Source organism: Capsicum annuum, chromosome 12 (genome assembly GCF_002878395.1).
Source record: "Capsicum annuum cultivar UCD-10X-F1 chromosome 12, UCD10Xv1.1, whole genome shotgun sequence".
NCBI lineage: Eukaryota > Viridiplantae > Streptophyta > Magnoliopsida > Solanales > Solanaceae > Capsicum > Capsicum annuum.
In genome coordinates, this window is record NC_061122.1 from 49,567,115 (window position 1) to 49,579,411 (window position 12,297).

At 28.2% G+C, this 12,297-nt stretch overlaps 1 protein-coding gene across 1 annotated transcript; it reads right to left on the minus strand.

Moving 5' to 3' along the window:
• Nucleotides 1-3,808: 3,808 nt before the first annotated feature.
• Nucleotides 3,809-4,978, minus strand: LOC107849267 (zinc finger BED domain-containing protein RICESLEEPER 2-like). Its single transcript, XM_016693886.2, has 3 exons — nt 4,735-4,978; nt 4,441-4,615; nt 3,809-4,331 (listed from the first exon to the last, which is right to left on the minus strand). Exons 1-3 carry the CDS (start codon nt 4,976-4,978, stop codon nt 3,809-3,811), a joined length of 942 nt encoding a protein of 313 aa, XP_016549372.2.
• Nucleotides 4,979-12,297: the final 7,319 nt, after the last annotated feature.

The following is a 12,297-nucleotide window of genomic DNA, read 5'->3' on the forward strand; positions in this document are numbered from 1 at the left end:
TCGAAATGTGTAATAATTGAATTCACTAAATTGTGAATAAGAAACCTCACATAACTAATGTATTGTGTGAGAGAGTAACTTTATTTTTGTTAATCATGTTTTGAAATGTATCAAGTTAAGTGAGTGAGTTGAAAAGTACTGAAGTTGAGGTGAGATATCTTTTTTGTGTGTAACCACATCAACGTAGTAAGATTTCAAAGACATTCATGTATCATTACAACAAATTTGATATACAGTTACAAAATAATTACTGACATAAAATTTATCACTAATTATTCACTTTTCAGGATAAAGATTGGTGGGTCAAAATTGAGTGGGCGTCGTGCAGAAACTTGTAGTTTGCAAATCAAGATGGTGATAATTCAGATGACAAATAAAAATATACTAAAACGTAATATTATTGATATAATTTGGCCAATTTCCCTATACATGAAAACTAATAATAAAGAAAATATAAAACTGTTAGGAGAATATCTCCGCCCAAACATAACTCTTAAATGACTACATTGTGGATGCTACTGTGTAATGGTTGAAAAGAGAGGTACAGAGTTCCAAGGTCTTTCCTTCAAGAAAGAGATTAGCCAAATATGAAAAAATTTTATAAAAGTAAAAGTAATTATGATATTACTTTTATTTATTTTTTTTTAAGAAAAGTAAATCTTAAATTTGATGAGAAAATCTGGACAAAAATTTTAACAAATTTCTCCTTTTTGGCTTAATTTTCTTGACTTGATTCGTTTTCTTCACGTCATATACATAATTTGGGTTCTTCACATAATTTTCATTACTATTGTTTGCCATGATTAAAAATAAAATTTAAAATATTATGGGTTAAAAATTGATTTTAAAATATCTTATTTTTATTTTTAAAGATGCAGCAACAGGATCGTTGAAAATATGTTCTAAACTCCTACTCCATATTAAGCTAGACAAAGATCTTCATTATCATCAAATTGGTTGTAAACCTTGATCTAAACATGTTCTTAGTCTGAGCTATCGGATCTTTGAACCATAAGCTCCGATACCATTTGTTGGGTTCAAAATATAAAACTGTTGGGATAATATCTACCCCTAAACATGACTCTTAAATGACTATATTATGGATGCTACTACGTTATAGTATGAGAAGAGGGGTATAGAGTTCCAAAATCTTTACTCCAAGAAAGAGGTTAGTCAAATATGAAATTTTTTTATATTTTCTTTTTACGAAAAGTAAAAGTAATTATGATATTACTTTTCTTTTCCTTCTAAGAAAAGTAAAACTTAAATTTGGTAAGAAAATTAGGACAAAAACTCTAACAAAGACTTATATTTCTTTTGTATTATGAAAGAAACATAAAGAAGAATTTGTTATTTTCTTCCTTTTCCTAAAAGCCACTAAGGTGGTTGGATTTTATTACATGAGAGATAAAGAAACAAAGGATGAGACAGAATTAGGGCTGGGCATTCGGTTTGATAGTTTAACATCCGCTCGATTTTTTGATTTTCAGATTGACAAAAATGACAACCGTAATCAAATCGAAATAAATTCGGTTCGGTTCGGTTTCTACAAATTCAGTTAGGTTATTTTGAATTTGTATTTCGATTTTGAAGATTAAAATAGTGAACTGCTCTTTGTTATGACTGGACATTTAAAATTAATTTTTTTTTTAACAAAATATTTTTTTCAAACTTATTTTTCATTCCCAGATATAAATAATTATAAACAACTCAACATGAATGAAACTAAATGATATAACCATAAGTTTAACATAATATATAACTTCATTATGCATAAGTTTGCATAAACAGTCCACAAAACAACAATAAAGTCGTAAAAACAGTCCATAAAAGAACTACCACACATTATTTCTTCATAAACAGTCTAAAGTCACCAAAACATTTCGTAAAATATTTGAGTCACTAAAACAGTCTATAAAACAACACAAGTGCACAGCAGTCCAAAAACTGCAAAAAAGCCACCGCCACCGGTCCATAAAACAGCTACCACAGTCCACCAAAACAGCCACTGACCCACAGCCTGACTACCCACAAAAAAGCCACAACAATTATCTACGGTCCAAGAAAATAAATTGCATCTTTAAAATATCTAATAGTTATCTACAATCCAAGAAAATAGATTGCAGCTTTAATATAAAGTAGTTGTTTGATTTAACCTTTAAAACAAATAACACTCTCAGCAATGTTTCACTTAAATTTGTGTAAATGCAATTACATAGTATATAATATGTTGTTCTCATGGAATATTGAAGTTAGTCAGGGGACCAAGAAATTAAAAATGAAAATAAGTATCAACAACATGAGATAATATAAGTTCTTCTTTAGCTTTCTCACGGTCCTCTAAGTTGTAGGAAACACCAAGAAGAATGAGAAACTCATTCTTGATTTTAAATTTACATAGAAACTAAAGTTCTCAATTTAATAAGAATGCTAAATTCAACAATTGAATTTAGGCCAAAAAGGTCCTAACTTAAGTTCTTGATCCAAAATAACATCATAATCTAGGTCCTGGATCTGGAAAATGAACAAATATCATAGTTCTAACTTCTAGGCCACGTTTCAGTCGTTCTAAAACATCAAATTTAATCCAGATTTTAGATTCGCAAAGCAACAAAAATTTAAATACTGAAAACAATGTCATAATCAAGGTTTTCATATCTTCAATTATTTCATATCTCGCGATTTCATACCAACATTTCTCACGTAAATCACTCGTAAAAACTTTTCATACATAGAAAATTTTCAAATCAAGAAACTAGTAGAAGTAGAAGTAGAAAAAGAACCCAAAAATACACTTACCCGTAATTTATATTTGCTTATTAATAACTACACATCAACAATGCTAGACTCAGTTTCACTACAAGTCATTTCTGAAAAAAATATAAGACACTTGTTAGTTGATATGCAATATAAATAAGAAATTATTTTCAAAATAATGAATACAAAATCATAAAATTCTTACCAACTTCAAGTTGCTCAAGATACTCTAAATCTTTCTGGATATTAATTGAAATAGGTTCCCATTTAAGTCAATCTTGAAGACAAATATGAGATTGCACTAGTTTAGGAGTTATTGAACTTCTAAAGGGATCAATAACACGACCTCCCGTGCTAAATGCACATTCAGATGCGACACTAGAAGTGAAAATGACTAACACATCACGAGCCATCTCAGCGAGAATGGAAAATCCTGACTCATTAACTCTCCACCAACCTAATATATTAAATTTCTTCTAATCTGGCTCAATCTCTTCAGAAAGACATTTTTCCAACTCAGATTTACTGCTTGAACCTCCACTAATTTTTTTATGCTTCTCAAATTCTTGTGTTGTTCTCATTATTTCTCTTCTTTGAAAGTTTTCATAACCACTTACAGATGAAGAGTTCTTAGAATAAGAAGAACCGGATGAAGATGAAGAGTTTTTTTATTTCTTAACATAATGTTCAAACAAGACTTTCATATATGCCTCCACTGAATTGGACAATTTATTCCCAATTTATTTTTCAAACATGTCCACAATTGTAAAAGGAACATATTCAAGTTTGTTGCGGGGATCCAACACATATGAAATAAAGATCATTTTATTTATTTTCTCTGTATTACCTAATACTTTCTGAACTTTTTCCTCTTATTTGTTGTCATTTTTTTCAAATTAGAATCTTCATTTTCTATCATCTCTTTCAAAATTAGATCAAGCTCAGCAATTTTCACAAAGTACACACTGTTAGTAACATATTCTAAACCAAAAACTTTTAAAATAAGATCATAATTTTTTTAAATTTTTTTTATCATTGTCCTCACATTTTTCTAATCCTCACTTGTAAATACGCCTGCATTAGTTCCATCTTCAAAAGAAGAGGTGCGAAGATAATCTAAAAAATCATTATCATAAAAACTATATCTTTCAAATGCAAGCTCAAAATATTGTGCTGTTTCAAGTATCAAGTATGTAGAGTTCCATCGAGTAGGAACATCTAAACATACAGATTTCTTACAAGTTATCAATTGAGATTCACAACATTCTTTGAACTTCTTAACTCTCGAGGAAGATTGTTTAACATACTTCACAACTTGTCTCACTTTCTTGACAAACTTATCAATTTTCTTTAGCCCATCTTGCACAATAAGATTAAGAATATGTGTCATACACCTCACATGAAGATGTTGACCCTCAATTATGTTAGTTCCCCAATTACTTAATTGTTTAGATATTTCTATCACTGTAACATCGTTGGAACTAGCATTATCAACAGTAATACTAAACACAATATCCAAACCCCATTCAAGCAAGCAATTAGTAATGGAAACAGCTATAGCAACACCTTTATGACTAGAAATTGAACAGAAATTTATCACTCTTTTATGCAATTTTCAATTTATATCTATAAAGTGAGTTGTTAGACACATATAGTGAATATTTTGTATGGACGTCCAAGTACCTGTCGTAAGACAAATTTTTGGACGTACTTCTTTGAAAACCTTTTTTCAAAACTTGTTTCTCTTCATTGTAGAACTGATAACAATCTCTTGTCAAGGTTCTATGAGAAGGAATATGAAAGTGTGGGACTGTGACCCCAACCCTCAAGGGCTTCCGTCCACGTCGAAATTGCTTCCCTGGGGGATTTCATGAAATTTTTAAAACCTTTCTTTCAACAAAACTAAATGGCAACCATCAACAACTATCATTTGAACTAAAGTTTTCCTACTTCGTCCTTGATCAAATGTCCAAGTACCCAACGCCCCTTCCTTATCATCCGCAGAAGATGGTAGAAAAGCTAATTTTGTTTGACTGTCTTTACCAACATTAGGACGATAAAGACATAATCTTAGCATGTGATTATTCATCGACGAAGTACCACTAGCACTTGAAGTAACAACATAACGTTTTCCACAATACTTGCATTTTGCTTTAATAGCTCTAGTTTTTTCATCAACGATCTTGTCAAACCACTGCCAACATCTTTCCCTAGGTTCCATGACCTTTTTTTTTTTGAAGTTTCAACTTCAACCGTAGTTTCAACTTCATTTGGAAATGAAATTGAAATATTTTCATTTGACGCTCCACCTTCACTAACCCTACTTCCAACCTGTGAAAGTAAAATAATTTATTTATTAGTTCTCAACTTCTTAAACTAGTGATTTAAATAAAAAAAATTAAAAAAATATCAGATTAGACATATTTTTAAGGTTGACTGGTCGACGGAACAAATAGTCAAAAAAGTGATTTAATTGAGCCGCCGAAAATTGATCTGGCTGACTGATTGTCGTTGTCGGTCAGTTGAAATTTATCAGAATGATCTTTGCCTCGCTGATCACCATCAACAAACAGATCAGATTGTCGTTTGTCGGAACTCAAAGTGATCATTGTCGGAAAGACCACAGTCGGCATTGCAGGCAGCAACCCACAGTGGTTGTTTGGTCGACCAGTCACCGGCTTTGGTGTCATTGTACAGACGACGATCTCATCGGCGATCTATGGTTCGATCGATTGTTCGACTATTGGACTATTGGAATGATGTATGTTGTTAACTATATGCAGCGTATTATTACTTATTAGTTATTAGGGTTGCTATTATATATTTATATTATAATATTATATATTAAATATAATATATATATATATATATATATATACATATATTATTAATTATTTATAGAATTTCGGTTAATCGGTTCATCTAAATTATTTTTTTGAAAAAATCGAAAACCAAATCATTTAACCGAATTTTAAAAAAATCAAAACTAATCCAAAAAATAATTTTTTTGGTTTAAACCAAAATATGCGCAGCCCTAAGTAGAATATCTCCTATTACATAAAATACAAAGTAGAATTAATATGATAACTTTGAGTACTAGAATCAAGTTTATAGCATGCATTATCGTTTTGGTAAACTACAAATATTAAAATTTTAGACCTAACAATGCCACATGAGTTTAAAAAGCAAGTGTGTCATATGAACTTGAGCATTTTATGGTAGAGGATTTTATTCGCCCTTTATTTCTAATAATACGTGACTTACTTATCCTTAATCAAGAGATGATATATGCATTTCTTTTCACAAGTTCTTAAGGTTAGAAATCTTTAAAACTTGTTACTTGATTTAGTCTTTATCATGGGTGTCATTTATATACACTTAGAGACAAATCTAAGATTTTACGATGAACGTATTTTTCAATGCATCTAAAATTTATATTTAACAAATTTAATATTTAAATTCTTACCATTAATTCATTACACTTTTAAATTATCGGATCAAAATTAAGTTTTTTGACACAATTTTAATAATTTATTTTATGTATCACACTAGAAATTCAAAAATATTTTGAGCAGTTGAGCTAGTTAACTATATATTACATTGATAACTACCACTAATTTTAATATATAAATTTCATTTAATTATATTAAATTTTATGGTGATAAAAATAGTGTAAACAACATAAATCCCCAAGTTAATGAAAATAATTACATAAAATTTCTTTTTGTTTTCTCTCTCCCGATTTTTACAAACATACTCATACATTCGTCCAAATATTATACATTAGTTGAATGTATGATGTTCCAGCTAATTCTATATTTAAGGTAAGAGAATCTTTAATTATTTTACAGCTTCTTAATTAAAGACAGTAATTAGCTAACATTAACTCATTTATGGATAGAAAAAGTAACTGATATTTGAATTTCAAAAATTTTGTTATACATAAATTTTTTTTTTTCTGAAATCATGATCTGGAAAGTAAAAAAACAACCACTTTCTTCTACATCTGTTCTTCAATACTACTAATGAAAGTTGTTGATCTTATAATCTATAGTAATATGGTTTTAGAGGTTTTGAAGAAGTTTATGTTCTAAAGTTGGGTTCTGTGTTACTAAAGCTCATAAAGTTACGAATGTATAATGTGTTATTATACATTCATGCCAATGTATAATGAAACTGTGCCAGTCTAAGAAATGTACGGTAATATGGTATTAGACATTTTGAAGTAGTTTGTGTTTTATAGTTGGGTTTTGTGTAGTTGAATCATGAAATTACGAATGTATAATATTTGATTATACATTCGAACAAATGTGTAATGAAAACTGGGGCAGTGCCAGGAATTGCATTTTGTCCATATATTTTTATTTTTAATACTTTTTTTAATACATTGACTCAATTGTAAAAAAATTGATGCAGCGATGTACTGAATTGTCGTAACAAAAAACTTCAAGTGGGTCTTGAGGCGTCTTCTATGAATGAATCGAAAATATTTGTGATAAAAAAGATTTGAGTCGGAGCATACTTGCAGTCTTAGCGACAGAGTACTGAATATTTTGATTGCGACAATAAATTTTGTGAGTGAATTTACAGCTCCAAAATTAATCAATCACAAGAGAATACACACCCCCGCATACATTAATGAAGAGATGAAGGTTGTTTATGGAGTCGATATTAACTAGTTTATTTTTAGTATATATTTATGTCCAAAAAAATAAAAGAAAGGACACGGATATTTTTCTTACCTTAAATTGTAGGACTCGTTTGATAGTGAACAAGTTATATTAGAATTATAACACGAGAATTAAATAATGATAAGATTATTTCGCAGGTATATTACAATACTATAATTTACTCTTATGTCATGGGAATTCAATATTTATACATGACAAAAAAATTCAATTGAAATTCCTCACTAATAGTAGGTCAAACTACGTTAATTATTGTAAGTTATCTTTACATTATGGGTGTGTTCAGTATCCAAAATATTCATAAAATGTTTTCTAATTTTTCATGTTTGATTGGTTAAAAATTTTGAAAAACATTTTCTATAGAAAACAAGTTTAGGGAATTCAAATTCCACGAGTTCTAGAAAATATTTTTTTTTACAATACCAAACTACTAATTGAATTTTTTTCTCAATATATCAGATTGTGGTTTGCCGATTTCCTTTGAACATCCCTAGTTAACAGTCATATAATCTAAGTAGTTTAAACTAGGATTTATGGGTATCTGCTATGAGTGTGTGTCTTCGTATTCTTCATCATATAAATTTTTGAATTCAAGCATATAAATACGATTGTACATCAAGTTGAATTCAAGTTGTATAAAAGGGGCATGAAAAAGAAACGAGGGAACTCCGATCCTTTAATTTCTGACTATGGTTTTTTAGGAAACAAACATCAAGAAATGTACTACTATGTATGTAATGTTTAAAGGTTTGCAAGGTTAAAAATTGCTTTATTATATGTATTAAAATACCAATTTTAACGAATGACGAAATTCGTAACTAAGCTTGATCTTTGTTGAAAACATACTTTGAGACTAATGTTGCCTTTTCTTATAATGTAAGTTGAATATATTTTCCTATTAGTTGCTATATTTTCTTCACTATCTTCTTCTCCCTTTGTACTCGAAATTATTGTACTTGAGTTGCGGACCTCTCGAAAATAGCCCCTCTACCTGCATGAGGTAGTGGTAAGGTCTGCATACATTTTACCCACCGTATTTCTCACTACACTTTACCCTCCTTATTCCTTATGAAATTTCATTGGATATGTTGTTGTATGTAGTAATTTGAATACAAACAACTAGATTGCATTATTTTATGTTTGGAAAGTACTTGTTGAAACATCTTGTTCTTCATATATTAGGCTATTTGCAATGGGTTGGAAATGGGTTGCTACTTGTGAATTACACCGTTAAAAGATAATTTTCTACAAGTAGAAACCTCGTCACATATACAATTAAGAATACAACAATATATCTAGTGTAATTTCATACGCGGAGTGCACCAATCAAAAATGAAGATTAAACTTAAACTTCTAGTACAATACACCATAGGTGTACCTGTTTTAGTTTACTATAACACAAATTTAACTATCAAGAAACTGAAAGACTGTGAAGTCAATAACACGAGCTCTCAACATATCCTCCAATAGTCTGAATGACGCACTCAGACTGACCATCGGTGTGTTGCTCCTTAGGACCTGTTATATACATGTATGAGGGCAACTTATATATTTAAAAATAAATTGAAGTAATGTATAATAAAATCAGAACCTAAATAAACAATAGTTATACATGTATGATGGTAACTTATACATCTAACAAATTATATTAGACCCTAAATAAACAACGGTTACACCTATATGAAGGTAACTTATACATCTAAAAATTAAAATCAGAACCTTAATAAGTAACATTTAAACATGTATGAGGGTTACTTATACACGTAACAATTTATATCAAACACTAAATAAACAACAAATACACATGTTTGAGGGTAAATTATACATCTCAAAATTAGAATCAAACACTAATTAAACAACAGATATACATGTATGAGGGTAACTTATACATTTAAAAAATAAACTGCAATAATATATAATGTCATAATACTGATTTTCACATTAAAATATGTATGACCTATATGCTAGTCCTAATGTATAATGTTATCTTATACAATATTAATACTTTATAACTGTTTAGATTTTCATAACTGCCAATGTATAACATATTGAAATATATTTTAGAATACCTATATTATACAATAGTAGGACAAAATAACTAATGTATAAAGTATTATTATACATATGCCAACTTATACAACAACTTAAATCAATACCTTCGGAAGACGCGGTCGACCAGAATCATCAAACTTCTTTTTAGTTGCCGCTTTTGAACCTGACTTCTTCAATCTAGAAGTGGCAACTTTCTTCAATTTCTTTATTGTAACGGGGTCGTTGCGGTGCTCTGAACGATTCTCTGCGAAATTTGGATCCTCTTCATCAAATTTACCAGGAACAGATCCAACGAAAATATCTTTTTCTTTTGCATCTAACTGAGTAATTTCTAAACTAAAGTTAGGAGGATAATCCATTACCAATTTACACTATATTGATTTAACAGTAGTGTTAAATTGAACTACAAAATAAGAAAATCAAAGATATATGAAAAAAAAAGAAAAAATTGACTGAAAAAAAATGAAAACCAACTTGTATTATATGAAAAAAATAAAAAAAATTGAACTACTGAACTTGAATATGATTGCACAATACGGAAATTCATACAAAATCAACATGCAACCAAAAAAAAAATAAAAAAAACCTTGAATTGTTAAAGTTGAAAAAAAATTCAAAAAATTAATGAAGTAAATCATAAAAATTAATTAAAGCTTGAACACTTACAAGTTGGTAACCTCTAATTAGAGATTACTTGTATTTTGCCATGATTTAAGGGATTCAAAAATGGAGGAAAGTATAGATGCCGTAATGGGAGCAGTTGGGAGCAAAAATCAAAAGCTAATAACGTGATTTTGCATGTATAATATTTAAGAGAGAGAAAATAAAAAAAAGGGGACTTATGTAATTAGTTTGGGGTTTGTGTAATTACTTTGCCAAATTAGTATTTAATGTAATAAGGTAACTTTACCTTATGTATATATATAAATTTTAGATAAAAATACAATAAGGATATGTCAAAATTGGGCTTTGGAGTGAATAACTAAAGGAAAAGATGTGACTGAAATTTATATCGTCAAATTCAATTATGAAGGCACACCAAATAATTATCAGGGCACTTGGAATTTTGGTTCACATCTATATATTGAAATGTTTTTGTAAAAATATAACACTAATCTATTGTATCTATTATCTCTTTCTATTACTAGTATATAAGCCACAATCAAGCCGCTAAAGCGCAGCTTGTGGTCGACATGCCTGCTTCAGCCGCTTCATTCGTGATTTTGTCATATTATTCCCAATTAATTATTATAAGTCATCTACATACTAAAAAATTAATAATATTTAATTAAAAATAGAATATAAACCGCAATCAAGCTGCTGAAGCAGACAACATATGGACGACATGCCTGCTTTAGAAGCTTCATTCGTGATTTTATCATATTATTCCTAATTAATTATTATAAGTCATTTACGTACTAAAAAATTTATAATATTTAATTAAAAATAAAATAGATATTTATGACATATTTGTTTAGTTGCATCAATCGTTATTTCACTATATCATCCCTACTTAATTACTATAACAACTTGTAGACGACATGCCTATTTCTGGTGCTTCAATCGTGATTTTACCATATTATTCCTAATTAATTATTATAAGTCATTTATGTATTAAAACATTAACAATATATAATTAAAAAAATAAAATAGATATTTATGACATGTTTGTTTCAGCTGCTTCAATATTTATTTTATGATATCATCTCTAATTAATTATTATAAGTCGTTTATGTAATAGAAAATTAATAATATTTAATTATAAAAAATAAAATATATATTTATGGCATGTCTGCTTCAGCTGCTTCAACCGTGATTTTACTATAGCTACAATGAAGCTGCTGAAGCAGACAGCTTGTAGATGACATGCCTGCTTCAGCTGCTTCAATCATGATTTTACTATATCATCTCTAATTAATTATTATAAGTCATTTATGTATTAAAAAATTAATAATATTTAATTAAAAAATAAAATAGATATTTATGACATATTTCTTCAGTTGCTTTAACCGTGATTTTACTGTATCTTCTCTAATTAATTATTATAAGTCATTTATATATTAAAAAATTAATAAAATTTAATTAAAAAATAAAATAAATATTTATGACATGTCTACTTTAGTAGCTTCAACATTAATTTTACTATATCATCCCTAATTAATCATTATAAGTCATTTACGTATTACAAAATTAATAATATTTAATTAAAAATATGATAGACATGATGCTTCAATCGTGATTTTACTATATCATTCGTAATTAATTATTATAAGTCATTTATGTATTAAAAAATAATAATATTTAATTAATAAATAAAATAGATATCTATGACATATCTACTTCATCCGTTTCAATCATGATATTACTATGTCATCCCTAATGAATTATTATAAGTCATTTAAGTATCAAAAAAATTAATAATATTTAATTAAAAAAATTACAATAGACATTTATGACATGCATGTTTCAATTGTAATTTTATTATATCACCCTTAATTAATTATTATAAATCATTTAAGCATTAGAAAATTGATAATATTTCATAAAAAAAGGTAAAATAGACACAAAATTATATGTTAACTCTTGATGTTTAAAATTAACTTGACGACTTTTATGGGGTCCAATTAAATTTTTTTCGCAGGTACTTTTTATAGTAATTTTATTATATCATTTCTAAATAGTTATTATAAATTATTTAAGTATTAGATTATAAATAATATTTACTAACAATGATAAAATAGATACAAAAATAATTATAAATTAAAAATGATTGGATGAAGTACTTTACAATAATAATATC

What these genes read in the sequence shown, in the direction of transcription:
- LOC107849267 (XM_016693886.2), bottom strand. Translation starts at nt 4,978, where the DNA reads ATGGAACCTAGGGAAAGATGTTGGCAGTGGTTTGACAAGATCGTTGAT. An exon ending in TGATAAGGAAGGGGCGTTGG is followed by an intron (nt 4,616 to 4,734) that starts GTACTTGGACAT and finishes GAAATCCCCCAG; the next exon opens with GGAAGCAATTTCGACGTGGA. An exon ending in AAAAATTTGTCTTACGACAG is followed by an intron (nt 4,332 to 4,440) that starts GTACTTGGACGT and finishes TTCAATTTCTAG; the next exon opens with TCATAAAGGTGTTGCTATAG.